This window comes from Diceros bicornis, chromosome 34 (genome assembly GCF_020826845.1).
Source record: "Diceros bicornis minor isolate mBicDic1 chromosome 34, mDicBic1.mat.cur, whole genome shotgun sequence".
Lineage (NCBI taxonomy): Eukaryota > Metazoa > Chordata > Mammalia > Perissodactyla > Rhinocerotidae > Diceros > Diceros bicornis.
In genome coordinates this window covers 37,535,043-37,552,867 of record NC_080773.1, presented here as the reverse complement: position 1 = coordinate 37,552,867, position 17,825 = coordinate 37,535,043, and the positions used below count along the sequence as shown (strand labels likewise).

Below are 17,825 nucleotides of genomic sequence, written 5' to 3'. Positions count from 1 at the left end.
ATACATAAGATAGGCATACATAATAGAATACATCATTGGTATTACTATTTTGAACACTGTTCTCTGTTCCATAAATTAAGAAAAAAAATACTTTTTATTTTACCTTCACTCATTCCTTCTTCCATGCTCTTTCTTCCCTTATTTAGATCTGAGTTTCTGACCTAGACCATTTTCTTTGTCTCTAGAGGTGCTTTTAGGGCCGGGCCCCGTGGCTTAGCGGTTAAGTGTGCGCGCTCCACTGCTGGCGGCCTGGGTTTGGATCCCTGGTGCACACTGACGCACCGCTTCTCCGGCCATGCTGGGGCCGCGTCCCACATACAGCAACTGGAAAGATGTGCAACTGTGACATACAACTATCTATCTACTGGGGCTTTGGGGGAAAAAATAAATAAATTAGGTGCTTTTAATATTTCTTGCAAGGCTGGTGCTGTGGTCTCAATGTTTGTGTCCCCCCAAGATTCATGTTGAAATCCTGACCCCTAAATATGACAGTATTAGGGGGTGGGGCGGTTGGGAGGGGCTTAGGTCACGAGGTTGGAGCCCTCATGAACACGATCAGTGTCTTGACGAAAAAGGCTCAGGAGAGATCCCTAGCTCCTTCTGAGAGGAGCCTTGGACTTCCCAGCCTCCAGAACTGTGAGAAATAAACACTTATTTTTTATAAACTACCCAGTCTGTGGTATTTTGGTATAGCAACTGGAATGGACTAAGGCGGCAGGTTGACTGGCAACAAAACCCCTCACTTTCTGTTTGTCTGACAGAGGCTTTGTCTCCCCTGCACTAATGAAGGGTAATTTCGTCAGGTACAGAATTCTAGGAAGGTGATATTTTCTCTCAAAACTTTAAATATCTCATCCCTCTCTTGTTGCTCGCATGGTTTCTGAGGAGAAGTTGGGTGTAATTCCTATCTTGTTCCTCTACAGGTAAAGGAAGGTATTTGTCCCCTCTGGCTTCTTTCAGGATTATTTCCTCACTTTGATTTTCTGTAATTTGAAAATGACAAGCTACGTGGAGCTTTCTGGCATTCATCCCGCTGAGTGTTCTCTGCGCTTTCTGCCTCTGTGGTCCGCTGTCTGACGTTCATTTCTCCCTCGACAACACACCGCGGACAACCGAACCTCGGACTTGAGTCCCGACAGTCATGCGCGCCGCCAGGGGGCGCCCGAGCGGCTCCGAGCGTCTCCTGGCCGTGGGGCGGAGGGCGGGGCGCTGCCGGGGGCGGGAGCTGAGCCGGGAGCGCCGGGAGCGCCGGGCGCGGCGTTGCCTCAGGAGGAGAAGCGGGCTCGGCGTGGAAGCTCCTTCCTGAACCTCCTCCGCGGGGTGCGACCGCCCCCGGGTGTCTCCTCCGAGCCGCCGCGCCCCGGGCACCGTGGGTCTGCGCTGCCCCGTGGGCCCCCAGCACCCCACCCTGCGCCCGACCTGGCTCGCCCCTCCAGTTGCGACCCCAGACCCCACGAGGCACTGGTGACTGGAAGCACGTGGGGCAGCGGAGAACAAGACCTCCCCAGGGGCCCCGGGAAGCAGGAGCAGGGAGAGCCCGGCGGGCCCGCCCGCGTGGGGCGCCCAGAGGCCCCTCGACCCGCCGCCCCCCAGCCGGGAAGGCAGGAGTCCTCCCGGAGCCGGGCTGTCTGGAAAAGCAACCCACAGCGGTGGGAGACGCACGAAAGGGGAACCCAGATTGGAGACCAACAGGCAGGGAGCACGAGAAAAAGGGCCGGACGGAGAGCGTCCAGAGGGTGAGAAGCCCTTACAAGGTCCCGGGTGGGGTCGGAGGACGCAACTGGGAACCAAAGGTGTCTGCTCTGATACCTTGTCACTAAGGCCAGGCCACTCGGGGTCTCCAGGGCCCCCCGAGGATGTTCAGGGAGAACTCTCCCCTCCAGCCCGTCAGGATTCTAATGTCTCCCGCCTGTGAGGCCTCTGCAACCTCCCACCTTCCCGCAGCCCCCCAGCTGCCTGCCTGGCCTTGTCAAGTCTCCTGCACACGCCGTTTGGTTTTCCACCAACCACCACGGGAACCGATTGGAATTTTACTGCTCGTTCTCTGGGCACATCCCACTTCCATGGTGGGAGAATTTACAATGTGGAAATTAGCAAACACTACAAAGCAGGGCTAGATTTACTGTACTACTGAATGCCTGGACTTAAGTGATGGAAATTATGGTAATAATGCAGACGAAACTTAACTCTGTCTATAATGTTTCTGGCCATGACATGATGTGTGACACAAAAAGTTTGAGGAAAAACAATGAGGAAATATCCTTCCAGTATTTAGAAACGACTCCATAAAGAAAAATGTTGCTCACGCCATTTAACCAACAGTAAAAGTCCAATATTTGTGTTGTTGTTTCAGTGTCATACTTGAAAATCAAGAGGGAAACAGCCATGACTCATATGAGAAAATAGGCAAATGAGATGAACAGAAATTGTACAAAAAATAAACTGGCAAATAGACATGAAAAAATGCTCAAAGTCATGAATTCTTTGGGGAATGCAATTAAAACGACACTGAGATACCACTACCCATTTATCAAAAGGCTAAAATTGAAGAATGACCATATCAAGTATTGGCAGGGATTTGGAGGAAATGGAACTTTCACACACTCCTGCTGGGAGTGCAAAACAGAGCAATCATGTTCGATCACGGGTTGGCAGTTTCTTCAGGAGTTGAACATTCATCTACCCTGTGACTCAGGCATTGCACTCTATGTTATTGACAAAAGATAAAAGAAACACAATCATATAAAGAACTGACACAAGTCTTTTTAACAGCTTTATTTTCCAGTCGAGATACAGAAATAACCGAAAAGCCCATAAACAGATGAATGGATAAACTCACAGTAGTATATCCAATTATAAGAATATTACTCAGCAAAAGATGAGCTACTCATATAATATCAGTGGTGAATCTCAAATTAGTTATGAAACATAAAGGAAATCAGAAAAAAACAGAGAAAACAGTTTGATTCCAATCATATAAATTCAAGGAAATGCAAAGATATCTGATTGTAGGGAAAGGAAATGAATGGTTAGCTGGAGAGGTGGGAAGTGCCAAGAGATATGATAGCACGTGAGGTAAATATACTGAGACAGGTAAGGTCACTCTCAGAACAGTGATGATGGTTTCAGAGGTTCATACCTATGTCAAAACTTATCAAATTGTACACTTTGAACACATGCAGTTTAGTACATGTAAATTATACCATAATAAATCCTTAAGAGTTGGCTCCAGAGAAAAAAAAATCTATATGTCCCACTCTTTTTTGGAAAGTAAGTTTACTACTACCCTGCATTGCAGTGGTCTAACAGTTAAGATTCAGAGCTCTCACTGCCAGGCTGGGTTCATACCCTGTCAGGGAACCCCACAACCCATATGTTGGTTGTCATACTATGGTGGCTGCATGTTGCTGTGATGCTGAAAGCTATGCCACCAGTGTTTCAAATGCCAGCAGGGCACCCATAGTGGACAGGTGTCAGCAGAGCTTCCAGACAAAGACAGACTGGGAAGAAGGACCTGGCTACCAACTTCTGAAAAAAGCGTCCACGAAAACCCTATGAATAGCAGGAGTCCTGTCTTGTTATATTGTCGAAAAGTGAGAGGACGGGCAAAAACACAAAGCTCGGTTCTGCTCTGCTGTACACAGGGTTTCCAGGAGTCAGAGTCGACTCGATGGTGGGCACTAGCAACACTATATTGACTCCACCAACTCTCTCCTCATGTCCTCTGGGAGTCAGTCTTCCTTCAGTGGCAGCATATACAAGAAGCAATGAAGGACACTGCCACCTGAGTCAACAGGAACACTGCCCGGGTCACAAGACCCATATCGCTCAACTACAAATCCCCTTTTTCTTTTTTTCCTACCTGTGCAGGAATGGTCTTAAGGTGAACATCACTGAGAGGCTACAGAAATCCACAAAACCTTTCAATTATTTTTATTATATTCTCTGACAGGGACTTCAGCTACACAAGATAAACATGCCTAGAGGTCCTGAGATTTGTGTACAAACTGATCCTACACAGTCACTGTCCCAGAAGCATTTTCTGGATGCACTTTTAGAAGAGGCACATTCCACCTAGTTGGCTGCAGTCTCCTCCATTCCCTGTTAAGCCAGTGTTTCTGTACCAATTATGGTCTCCCCTGGACCCAACGGTCTTACAACCAGTGACCCTCACCCAAAGAACTGTGGACATCAGGGCACATGGCTCTTTGTAGATCTGGGGAAGATATCCCCTCCACAGTGCTGGTGTCCTCTTTGAGATCTCCTGTGAGGAAGACAGAAAATTCATGCTGCTCTCAGGTGAGGTGAAGTGGCTTTGGCCACAGAAACCAGGAATGACATAAATCTAGAAAGAGCCTTGGACAGGTCAGAAAGGGTAATATATTTACACAAGATTCCTGCACACCTGAAACCTATAGGAAATCTCCCCACTGTGCATGTTCAGATGTATGAGAATCAATTCAGACAGATGGCTCCTCAGATTTTCCACTGGTGTCATTCCACTGAACAGGAAACTGCACATTCCTTGCTCAATTAAGGCCTTTCTCCAGCGTGAACTCTCCAATGTTGAGAGAGCTTAGATTTTCGCATAAAAAACTTCCCACATTCACTGCACTCATAAGGCCTTTCTCCTGTGTGAACTCTCTGATGATAACGGAGGCCGGAACTAGAAGTAAAAGATTTCCCACACTCACTGCACTCATAAGGCCTTTCTCCTGAGTGAACTCTCTGATGATAACGGAGGCCGGAACTAGAAGTAAAAGATTTCCCACATTCACTGCACACATAAGGCCTTTCTCCTGTGTGAACTCTCTGATGATAACGGAGTTTGGAGCTAGAGATAAACGATTTCCCACATTCATTGCACTCATAAGGCCTTTCTCCTGAGTGAACTCTCTGATGATAACCAAGGCTAGAGACAGAAGTAAAAGATTTTCCACATTCACCACACTCATAAGACCTTTCTCTATTATGAATTTTCTGGTGTATCGAGAGGGAAGATTTTTGGCTAAAGGATTTCCCACATTCATGACACTCATAAGGCCTTTCTCCAGTGTGAGCTCTGTGATGTTTACTCAATTGTGATCTATCCATAAAGGATTTCCCACAGTCACTGCACTTATAAGGTCCTTCTCCAGTGTGCACTCTGTGATGATAACGGAGGCCTGAGCTAAAGGTAAAAGATTTCCCACATTCAGTGCACACAAAAGGCCTTTCTCCTGTGTGAAGTCTCTGATGACAACGGAGACCAGAAGTAGAAGTAAAACATTTCCCACATTCACTGCATTTGTAAGGTGTTTTTCCTGCGTGAGCTCTCTGATGATAACAGAGGGTAGAGCTACGGGTAAAAGATTTCCCACATTCACTGCACACAAAGGGCCTTTCTCCTGCGTGAACTCCCTGATGATAACGGAGGCCGGAACTAGAAGTAAAAGATTTCCCACATTCACTGCATTTGTAAGGCGTTTTTCCTGCATGAGCTCTCTGATGATAATAGAGCGTAGAGCGACGGGTAAAAGATTTCCCACATTCACTGCACACATAAGGCTTTTCTCCTGTATGAATTCTTCGGTGTTGAATGAGTGTCCAGCTTTTGTTAAAAGATTTGGCACAATCACTACAGTTGTAAGGCCTTTTTCCTTTGTGAAGTCTCTGGTGTAAAATGAGGTTATTTCTTCGGATAAAAGACTTCCCACATTCACTACACTCATAACGTCTTTCTCCAGTATGCACTCTGCAATGATAACGGAGACTTGAGCTAAAGGTAAAAGATTTCCCACATTCACTGCACACATAGGGCCTTTCTCCTGTGTGAACTCTCTGATGAGAACGGAGGGCAGAGCTAGTGGTAAAAGATTTCCCACATTCACTGCACGGGTAAGGCCTTTCTCCTGTGTGAACTCTCTGATGATACTGGAGGGTGGAGCTAAAGGTAAAAGATCTCCCACATTTACTGCACACATAAGGCTTTTCTCCTGAGTGAACTCTTAGGTGTGTAATGAAGTGATTTCTTCGGATAAAGGACTTCCCACATTCATTACACTCAAAAGGCCTTTCTCTAGTGTGAACTCTGTGATGATAATGGAGAGCAGTACGAGTGATAAAAGATTTCCCACATTCACTGCACTTGTGAGGCCTTTCTCCAGAATGAACTCTCTGATGATAACGAAGGACAGACTTAGAAATAAAAGATTTCCCACAATCACCACACTCATAAGGCCTATCTCCTGTGTGAGATCTCTGATGATAACTGAGAGCAGAGCAAGAGGTAAAGGATTTCGCACACTCACCACATTTATAAGGCCTCTCTCCACCTTGAAGTCTCCTGTGTTGAATGAACATTGAGCTATGGCTAAAAGATTCTGTACAATCACTGCACACATAGCTGTTTTCTCCATTGTGCTCCCTCTGGGGATGAACGAGGACAGCCTGGTGGCTTAAGGATTTCCCACATTTGCTGCACTTGCATGGCCCTGTCTCAGTATGAATTCCTTGATGTTGAAGGAGGGCTGAGCTTCGCAAAAAAGATTTGCCACATTCTCCACATACATGAAGCCTTCTTTCAGGGTGGACTCTCTGGTGCACAACAAATGACGATTTATACCTGAACGTTCTCCCACATTCATGGCACACAAAACACTGTCTTCCAGTGTGGAAACCCTGGTCCTGAACAAGTGTGTCTTTGGGGCTGAAGGCTTTCTTGCATTCTCCCCAGGTGTGATGACTTTTTCTGCCTGGTAAAGGCGTCCTGCACTGGGTGATTTTGTTTGGCTTCTCCACAGTATGAGTGGTCTGTTGCTGCTGATGTCCCAAGCTGGCCAGGGAGTCCTTCCCAAGCTCCCCCCAGGGAAAGGGCTTCTCTGACACATGGAATCTGCAGCTCTTCACAAACCAGGCCCTGTCCACACTGCTTCTGAAGGGTTTCTCTCCCGTGTGCTGCTCCTGGTGCTGTTGAAACTTTGCAGTGAAATCAAATTGTTTTGCACAAGCCCCACACCTCAACAGTTTCAGGCTGTGCTGTGTTCCCTGCTGCTCAGCCAAGTAGAAAATGTCTCTCAAGACTGGACCACACGTCTCACAGGGGTGGGTCTTCTGGGAAGATGGAGCTGTCCTGGGAGCCCTGGCAGATGAAACATCTACAGAAACGCTCTGTTCAAAGGGAGTCTCCACAACCTCTGCTCCACAGCAGCAACCTAAACACAAAGAAACCCTGGTGAAGTGCAAGTTGACTACAGGGATGGGGCAACCCCATCACAAGTGTGCATCTGTTTCATCTCACAATGAATCTATGGGATGCTTTTCAAGACAAGAGAGTTGGAAGCCAGCTGAAGGAGCAGCTGGCTGCTGTGCATTACTGGGCCCCTAAGGTGACAGAGTCGTGGAGACCTCACCAGGGGAAGGATACAAGACAGGGTGTGACATACAAGAAGCAGGGTCTACACCTTGTTCTCTGCCCACAGCTTCCTGCAGGATCTTTTCTGCTGCTGATGTGAGTTTCAGTAGAAGTTGAGTCCAAGCCCATGAAAATCCAATCACAACAAATTAGCTGCTGCTCAAGGTCAATTTAAGGATATGTTCACACCTCACAGCCCAACATGTGAGTGCCAATGCTGAAGAGCACTGCAGAAGGAGTGCTGAGAGAAAGGGGTCAGATTGGGAGTCCAGAGAAGTGAAGATAATCCCTGGGCTGGAAGTCACAGAGGAAATGACGATAGTAGAATTGACAACTTGCCAAACTGTCAATATGGAGAAGGAAAGGTAGAAATAGCTTGTGGTGACTGGCAATGGCACCAAATCTGGTTGAAAAGGACAGGCTCCTGCAGTGATGTGAACATGGGCCTGAGGCACACCATCCCCAGCTGTCAGTCACCAGAGCCAGGCCCCTTGAGCCCACCCTGCCATGGCTGGAGTCATGTCCACCTTGTGACACACAGAGAAGTGTTCCTCCTAAGCCTTAGTTGGGTAACTACATGGGACATGGAGGATAGAAGTCCTAAGGGAATCACAGGAGGTGGATGGCCTGCACTGTCCCAGAACAACCCAGCCCACAAAAGACCAAAGAAATGAGATCTAGGTGAGTCATCTCAGCAGGACGGTGGAGGAAACCAACCTGTGCCACCAACAAGAAACAATTAGACAGCTATCTATGAACAAAATTAGCCCTTGGAGGGCTCAAGAGCCCAGTTAAGATACGACAGAAACACAGCAGAACATAAAAAGGAGAATAACCATGCAAAAAGGATCGCTGTGGGGTGGGGCCGGGGGGGGCGGGCAGGGCACGGCCCAGTTGTATAGCTATTAAGTTTGCAAGTTTAGCTTCTGTAGCCTGGGGTTTGCCAGTTCAGCTCCTGGGCGCAGACCTACTCACCGTTCATCAAGCCAGGCTGAGGTGGCGTCCTATATAGAAGAGCTACAACTCTACAACTATGATACAGAACTATGCACTGAGGCCTTGGGGAGGAAAAAAAAAAAAAAAGAGGAAGATTGGCAATAGATATCAGCGCAGGGCCAATCTTCCTCAAAAAAACAAAAAAGATATCACTGGGAGCACTGACTTAGTGAAGACACCTGCAGACAAACAGGAACTAAGAACAGCAGGGGCTGTGTGTTATCAGCCAAAAGGCAGATGCCATCACAGTCACCAATGGCCTGCTCTGCAGAGGACCCCAGCAGCCTCTGCTGCAGAGAACCTCCACAGCCCCTACTACAACTGCTGAACCCACAGTGTGCAGAGCAGAGGAGGCCAAGTGTGTACAGGTGTGGACCCCAGCTGCCTGACCTGCAGAGACACTGGCAGCTTTCACACTAAAGTAACCAATAGCTATCGCCACGGGACATCTGCCAGAGGATAATATGCTGAGTTGGGCGCCCCACAAAAGAAGGAGTTATTTCTCTGTTCTGGGACCAGGACTGCCACCCCTCTCAACACTGCACACATCCCAGACACCAGAGCCACAACTGCTCCATGGTTGCCCATAATCCATAACCTGACTGCATCACTGTCACCCAAGCACCTGTACCTCAGACACCAGAGCCACGGCTGCTGTGGGCTAGCCAGCTCCTCAGACCCCAAAGACTCTGTCTCTCTGTGTTCACCCGTACTCTGATCACAGGCTCCACCACTGCTCAGGATGTGACTGCATTTTACACAATGAAGTCAATGCCGCTGTAGGCTATTCAGCATCTGGGACCCAAGAACTGCTATAGCTCCGCATCCGTACACACCCTAGAACCCAGATCCACACCTGTACCACAGGTGTCTGCACATCAGACACCCATGCCACCACCACCATGAAGGCACCAAGGAGCCAGACTTGGCATCAAGAGGGAACCGCTCAGTCAACATATTTCCTGTGAGAGAAAGAGATCAGGAGGTCCCCAGCAACATTCTCCACTGCTGACTTCAGGTGACAGAGCTGCACAGATACTAGGCCACTGGGCCTTCCTGTAGTGGGAAATGTCACACCCCACCAAGATGACACACTCACACCCACACACGGATGGAGACCTTCCCCACCAAAACCTTTCTGTGAAGTCTGGAAGAAGTGACTGCTCCATGAAATTTACAGACATCAACACAAGGCTATAAGAAGTACAAAAATCAAGAAAACATGACACCCCCAAAGGAACACAATAAGCTATCAGTCATTCCAAAGAAATACAGATCTATGAACGGTCAGACAAAAAATTCAAAATAATCGCTTCAAGGAAGGTCAGCAATCTACAAGAAAACAGAAACAGACAACCCAACAAAAAAGGAAAACAATATGTGAACAAAATGAGATTTTCAACAGAGAAATAGAAAATATAAAAAAGAACGAAACAGAAATGATGGTGCAGAAGACTATAATGAATGCAAAAATGCAAGAGAGAGAACCAATAGCCAACTTGATCTGTCAAAAGAATGAATGTGAAAGTATGAACAACCAAGACCAAAGAACTAAAGAGTGAAGAAAACCTACATGAATTATGGGACATCATGAAACAAAACAATGTTTGCATCATGGGAGCCTGAGAAGAAGACAGAGGGAAGGGGCAGAAAGCTTACTGAAATCATGGATGAAAACTTCTCAAGTCTGGGGTGAGAAGTGGACGTCCAGGTATATGATGCTCATAAGTCCCCCAAAAAATTCAATCAAAAGAGGACTTCACCAAGACACATAATAAAACTAACTTCTGAAGTGTAAGACAAAAGAAACTCATCTTTTTTTGTGTGTGTGTGAGGAAGATCAGCCCTGAGCTAACATGCATGCTAATCCTCCTCTTTTTGCTGAGGAAGACCGGCTCTGAGTTAACATCTATTGCCAATCCTCCTCCTTTTTTTTTCCCCCAAAGCCCCAGTAGATAGTTGTATGTCATAGTTGCACATCCTTCTAGTTGCTGTATGTGGGACGCGGCCTCAGCATGGCCGGAGAAGCGGTACGTCAGTGTGCGCCCAGGATCCAAACCTGGACTGCCAGTAGCAGAGCGTGTGCACTTAACCACTAAGCCACCGGGCCAGCCCTGAAACTCATCTTATATAAGGGAACCCTCATAAGGATATGAGCGGTTTTTAATTCAAATACTACATACTGGGAGACGGGAGGATGATGTTCTAAATACTGAAAGAAAAAAAGTGCAAACCAAGAATATTTTACCAGCCAAGCAGCCCTTCAGAAATGAAGGAGAGAAAAAGACTTTCCCAGACAAATAGAAGCTGACGGAGTTCATCACCACTTGACCTACCCAACAAGAAATACACCAGAGAGATTGAAGCTGAAATGAAAGTACACTAATCAGTAACATGAAACTATAAAATACACTGGCAAAGGTAAGTATACAGTCAAATTCCAATACTCTAATACTATAATAGTGTCTTAATCACTGAAGTCTAGTATAAAGGATCAAAAATAAAGAGTATGAAAAGTAACTATACCCACAATAATTTGTTAATGGTTACACAATATAAAAAGATGTAAATCGTGACATCAAAAACATAAAATGGGGTTTTAAAATGGGGGGGTATAAAAGAGTAGAGTTTTTGTGGGGGTATAAAAGAGTAGAGTTCTTGCATGTGATCAAAGTTAAGTTGTTATGAGCTTAAAATAGAACACTATAAATATAAGATGTTCCATATAAGCCTCATGGTAACCACAAAGCAAAAACCTATAATAGATACACAAGAGAGATAGAGAAAGGAATGAAAGCATACCACAACGAGAAATCACAAAGTGAGACAAGAGAGGAAGAAAGGAACTAAGGAATCAGGAAACAGCCAGACAGTATTTAACAAATGCCAACTGTAGGTCCTAAGAAATTTTTTCCAATTAAAAAAAACACAAACCAGTGACTAATGGAAAAAAAAAAAGGTCAGACTATACAATGCTTACAATACAGTAACTTCAACATTCAGGACACACACAGGCAGAAAGTGAAGGGTTTGAAAAAGATATTCCACGCAAATCGAAACCAAGGAGCAGGTGTAGCTATACTTATAATAGATAAAATAGACTTTAAGTCAACACCTGTCATGAGAGACATACAAGGTCGTTATATCATGATAAAGGGGTCGATTCATCAAGAGAACGTACCAGTTGTATGTATATATGCACCATACACCAGAGTATCTAAATTAAGTATTAGGCAAATACAAACAGATGAGAAAAAAACGCAGAAAAGACAGCAGTGGAATATTTAGAGGGAACTTCGATAACCCACTTTCATCGATCGGTGGATATCCAGACAGAAAATTAATAAGGCTATATTTGAATTGAATGACACTTTAATCCAAATGCATCTAACAGACATATACAGAACATTCCATCCTACCAGAGTAGAATACACATTCTTCTCAAGTCCACACAGAATATTCTTGAGGACAGATCATGTTATGTCAAATGAGTCTTAACCAATTTCAGAAGACTGAAATCATATCAAGTACCATTTACTAACACAATGGATAAAACTAGAAATCAGTAACAGGATGAAAGCTGAAACATTCACAAATATATGGATATTAAACAACACACCCTTCACAAATCAATTGGTCAAAGGAAAATCAAAAAATATCTTGAGACAAAGGATAACGAACACAAAACATATAGAACTTGCAAAAGCAGTTGTTTTTGTTATTTTTTTTTTATAATTTTATTTATTTATTTATTTTTCCCCCAAAGCCCCAGTAGATAGTTGTATGTCATAGCTGCACGTCCTTCTAGTTGCTGTATGTGGGACGCGGCCTCAGCATGGCTGGAGAAGCAGTGGGTCAGTGCGCGCCCGGGATCCGGGCCGCCAGCAGCGGAGCACGTTCACTTAACGGCTAAGCCATGGGGCTGGCCCACAAAAGCAGTTCTAAGTAAAAACTTTAGAGTGATAAATGGTGGTGTTCAGAGAAAAGAAAGATCTCAAACAACCTAACTTTACACTTCAAGGAACTAGAAAAACAAACTAAGACCAAAGTTAGCAGGACAAAGAACAAAACAAAGATCAGAGCAGAAATGAATAAAAAAGAAATTCTAAAAGCAATAAAAAGATCAACAATACTAAGAGCTAGTTTTTCAAAAAGATAAGCAAAATAGACAAATATTTAGCTACACTAATAGAGTACAAAAAACTCATAAATTAACTCAGAATTAAAAGAGGAGGAACTATAACCGACAGCACAGAAACAAAAATAGATCCTAAGATTACTATGAACTGTTATACGCCAACACATTAGATAACCTAGAAGGAACATAAATTTCTAGAAATGTACAACCTACCAATCATGAAGAAACAGAAAATCAGAGTGGACCAACAGCAAGTAAGGAAACTAAATCAGTAATCAAAAATCTCCCAAGAAAGAAAAGGCCATGAACAGATAGATTCACTGATGAATTCTACCAACATTTTAAGAAGGATTAATATAAATTTTTCTTAAACTCGTCCAAAAATGTGAAGACAAAGGAACATTTCCAAACTCATTTTAGGAGGCCAGCATTAACCTGATACCAAAGCCACAAAAGGAAATTACAAGAAAAGAAATTTACAGGCCAACATCCCTGATGACCACAGATGTAAAAAACCTCAATAAAATACTAGGAAACCAAATTCAACAGCCCATGAAAAGAATCATAACCTGTGACCAAGTGGGATTTATCCATGGGACGCAAGGTAGTTCATCATATGCAAATCAATAAATGTGCTATACCACATTAACAGAATGAAGGCAAAACATCATATGATCATCTCAATAGATGCAGAAAGTGCATTTGACAAAATTCAGAATCCTTTCATGATAAAACTTTTCAAAAAATTAGGTGTAGAAGAAATGTACCTCAATATCAAAGGCCATACATATATGATAAGCTGACAGCTCCAGCATATTCAACAATGAAAAGGTAAAAGCTCTTCCTCTAAGATTAGGAACAAGACAAGGGTATCAGCCACCCTCACAACTATTTAAAATAGTACTGGAAGTCCTAGCCAGAGCAACAAGGGAAGAAAAACAAATGAGGGGTATCCAAATCAGGAAAAAAGAGGTAAAACTGTCTGTATTTGCAGATGACATGATCTTATATAAAGAAAACCGTAACACCTCCACTAAAGAACAGTCAGAATGAATAAATGGGGGGTGGCCCAGTGGCACAGGCAGTTAAGTGCACGCACTCTGCTTTGGCAGCTCCGGGGTTTGCAGGTTCGGATGCTGGGCACGCACCAATGCACTACTTGTCAAGCCATGCTGTGGCGGCGTCCCATATAAAGTAGAGGACGATGGGCACAGATGTTAGCCCAGGGCCAATCTTCCCAGGCAAAAAAAGGAGGATTGGCATCGGATGTTAGCTCAGAGCTAATCTTCTTCACCAAAAAAAAAATAAAATAACTAAATGAATTCACTAAACTTGCAAAACATAAAATACACGCACAAAAATCAGCTGCATTTATATGCTAACAATGGAATATCTCAATAAGAAATTAAGAAATCAGTCCCCCGTAGAACAGCATGTAAAACAATAAAATACTTAGGAATAAATTTAACCATGGAGGCAAAAGACCTGTATACTGAAAAGTCTAAGACGCTGATGAAAGAAACTGAAGACACAAATAAAGGGAAAGATAGTCCATGTTTTTGGATTGAAAGAATTATGATTGTTAAAATACCTCTACTACCCAAAGCAACCTACAGATTCAATGCAATCTCTACCAAAATTCCAATGGCATTTTTAGCAGAAATAGAAAAAGAATCCAAAAATTTGAACCACAAATGGCCTTGAATAGCCAAAGCAATCTTTTTTTTTAAAGATTTTATTTATTTATTTTTCCCCCCAAAGCCCCAGTAGATAGTTGTGTGTCATAGCTGCACATCCTTCTAGTTGCTGTATGTGGGATGTGGCCTCAGCATGGCCAGAGAACCAGCGCGTCAGTGCGAGCCGGGATCCGAACCCAGGTCGCCAGCAGTGGAGCGCACTCACTTAACCACTAAGCCACGGGGCCGGCCCAGAGCCAAAGCAATCTTGATCAAGAAAATCAAATTTAGAGGCATCACACTTCATGATTTCAGACCACATTATAAAACAGTAATCAAAACAGTATGGTACTGAAAACACACACACAGACCTGTGAAATGGAATACAGAGCCCAGAAATAAACCCACACACATATAATGAACTACTTTTTAACAAGGGTGACAAGAATACACAAGGGGAAAGGATATTCTCTTCAATAAATGGTGGTGGCAAAACTGCATATGCACGTGCAAAATAAATGAAAGTAAGACCCTATCTTACATCACTCACAAAAATTAACTTGAAATGGATCAAAGAATTAAAAGACAAGAAAACGTAAAATTCTTTGAACAAAAACAGAGAAACAGCTCCCTGACATTGATTTGGCAATGACGTTTTTTTTTTTTTTTTTGTGAGGAGATCAGCCCTGAGCTAACATCCGTCAATCCTCCTCTTTTTTTGCTGAGGAAGACAGCCCTGGGCTAACACCTGTGCCCATCTTCCTCCACTTTATATGGGACGCCGCCACAGCATGGCTTACCAAGCAGTGCGTCGGTGCGCGCCCGGGATCCGAACCAGCGAACCCCGGGCCGCCGCAGCGGAGCGCGCGCACTTAACCGCTTGCGCCACCGGGCCGGCCCCTGGCAATGACGTTTTTGATATGACACCAAAAGCACAAGCAACAAAGGCAAAAATAAACAAGGAGCACTACATCAAACTAAAACGCTTCTGCATAGCAAAGGAAGCAATCAACAAAATGAAAAGGGAGAAAATGTTTGCAAATGTTGTATCTCACGAGGGGTTAATATCTAAAATACATAAAGTAGTCGTACAACTCAATAGCTACAGAACAATCCCATTAAAAATGGGGAAAGGACCTGAGTAGACGTTTTATCAAAGAAGATCCACAAATGGCCAGCAGGTATATGAAAAAATGCTCTTCCGCACTAACCATGGGGAAAATGACAAATCAAAACCACAGTGAGATATCACCTCACACCTGATAAAATGGCTACCATCAAAGAGAGCAGAGATAACAAGTGTGGGTGAGGGTGTAGATGTAAGGGAACCCTTGTTCACTCTGGTTGGAATGTAAAACCTAAATGAATAAATAAAAATCATGGAAACAGAGAGTAGAATGCCAGGAGCTGAGGCATGTGGGAAATGGGGAGATGTTGGTCAAAGGTACAAACATGCAGTTATAAGATAAGTAAGCTCTGAGGATGTAATGTACAGCATGGTGATTATAGTTAATAATACTCTACTGTATACTTGAAATTTACTGAAAGTAGATCTTAAGCATTCTTAACAAAAATAACACAATAAAGTAACTGTATGAGGTGATGGATGTTTAATTAACTTCATTGTGGCAATTATTTCACAAATATATCAAATCATCACGTTGTACATTTTAATATACAGTTGGCCTCCGTATCGAGGATTCCGTATCCATGGATTGAACCAACCAGGGATCAAAAACATTTGAAAAAAGAAAATTCCAGAAAGTTTCAAAAAAAACAAACCTTAAATTTGCCAGGCACCGAGCACTACGGTGAATCCACACGAATGAAGTGATGTGTAGGCAACTATTTACATAGCATTTACATTGTACTAGGTATTATAAAGTAACCTAGAGATGATTTCAAGTATATAGGAGACTGGGCGTAGATTATATGCAAGGACTATGCCTTTTTGTAAGAGGAACTGGAGCATCTTTACGTTTTGGTATCCATGAGAGGGGTCCTGGAACCAACACCCCCATGAATACCAAGGGATGAATGTATATAATTTTACAGCCAGACAACACTGAAAAAGCAAAAAGAAAACAGATCTAAACACGACAAACCATGCAGAAGGTGTTGAAAACTATCCCATGCTTCAGGTAAGTAGTGACCATGACAATGTCTGCATGCCTGGCAGAAGCAGGCATGAGGAAATGTCAGGGAAAAGAAGGGATCAAAACCTGGGACACGGAAGTGATATGGATCTGGATACAGTGCTCCAGAGAGGGGGCAAGTACGGTGGAATCCATTAAGCTCACTGCAATACTACAAACCTGGAATCCTTTCCTACGAGGGTTCCGTACAGCAGGTATTGGGGCTGAAAGGGGGAGAAGAGGGCAGGGCAAACACCCCAGCCCTAGCAAGATAGCAACGACCCAGAAAACTGAGAAAGCAATTAGTGTCCATTGTCCACATGAAACAATTGAGAAGGGCTGTGGAGGGGGGAATAGAGCCTAGTCTAGGTCTCTGGCGAGGCTGTGAGAGTCTTACCCAGTGAGGATACAAGTGCAAAGTTCTCTAGCATCACATCCAGGTACAGGCGTCTTTGAGCCTCATCAAGGAGCCTCCATTCCTTCCGGGAGAAGTACACGGCAACATCGTGAAAGGTCACACTGTCCTGTTATGATCGGGACAGATGAAACCATCAACATTCTCTCTCTGGGATCCCACAATCCATCTCCCCACACATCTACTCCACACTCATCCTCCTCCAGAGCTCCCCACCTCAAAGGAATTCTGGCCTAGGTGCCACTGATTCCCACCCTATCCTCAGGGTCCCTTTATTCACTGTGTTCAGCCCTCAGAAACATCAGGCAGTGGGGCACAGAGACGTCATCCAAGCTCTGGTCCTGGCCTGTAGGGTCCCACCCATCCTGTCAATCAATTCCCCTGGAGTCTCCAGATTTGGACTCCAGGACACAGCAAAACATGGGCCCGTGCTTCACCCTTCAGTCTCCAACACCACGGCCCTAGGGCCATCAGCTCTCACGTCCTCTCCATGTGCACGTCATTCTGTAGATTGTACCTCTCTCACATCTTCAGCGCCCACAGTTGCACTCCCACAGCTACGTATTTAAGAAAATCTGCAAATGCTGCTTTGAAGGCCTCCTCTATACCTCTGATCCTTGCTTCAATATTACCCACTAAGAAGCACGTGTGAACTACAGACGCCCATGACCTACTTCTACTTCTGTGCTGCACTTCCTGTCTCCTCACAGACCAAAACCCTCCTCTTTCCACACGACCTTCCTTAAAAACTCCAGCCCTGACGGTCTCTGTGTCAGGCACAGTGACTCTCACAGATGACCACATTTGCCCTACACCTTATCCACCATCAACACTGAACACCCCAGGCCCCATTCTAGTGAAAATTCTGGTGAAGTTGTACATTAGTGAAGGAACAGGCGCCCTGGCCTCAGTGTCATCTTGTCTCAGTTACTCCTCTGCCTCCACAGCCATCTCATGTCCACTCATCCCACGGAAGCCTTAGTCACCTGCCAGACCATGTTCTCTTTCATACGGTCACCATGACCACTTCTCCCCTTCACCCAGGTTTGTGTGCACCTTTGCACCTTATTAA

General features: G+C 44.5%; 1 protein-coding gene across 25 annotated transcripts in view; it reads right to left on the bottom strand.

Annotated features, from left to right (window-relative positions):
* LOC131397540 (zinc finger protein 211-like) overlaps positions 1-17,825 on the bottom strand; it is a 164,498-nt gene that overhangs the window by 95,741 nt on the left and 50,932 nt on the right. For 16 of the 25 annotated variants that reach the window (XM_058530595.1, XM_058530604.1, XM_058530606.1 and 13 more), the window contains 2 exons: positions 16,736-16,862; positions 3,356-7,193 (listed from right to left, as the gene is read on the bottom strand). The exons of 4 other annotated variants lie outside the window; for them this stretch is intronic. In XM_058530595.1, coding sequence (XP_058386578.1) covers positions 4,534-7,193; positions 16,736-16,862 — 2,787 coding nt within the window. In that variant the 3' untranslated portion in view covers positions 3,356-4,533. Of the gene's footprint in view, positions 1-3,355; positions 7,194-16,735; positions 16,863-17,825 lie in introns of those variants that run through there. 5 more of the 25 variants (XM_058530609.1, XM_058530610.1, XM_058530612.1 and 2 more) reach the window with 2 other exon arrangements.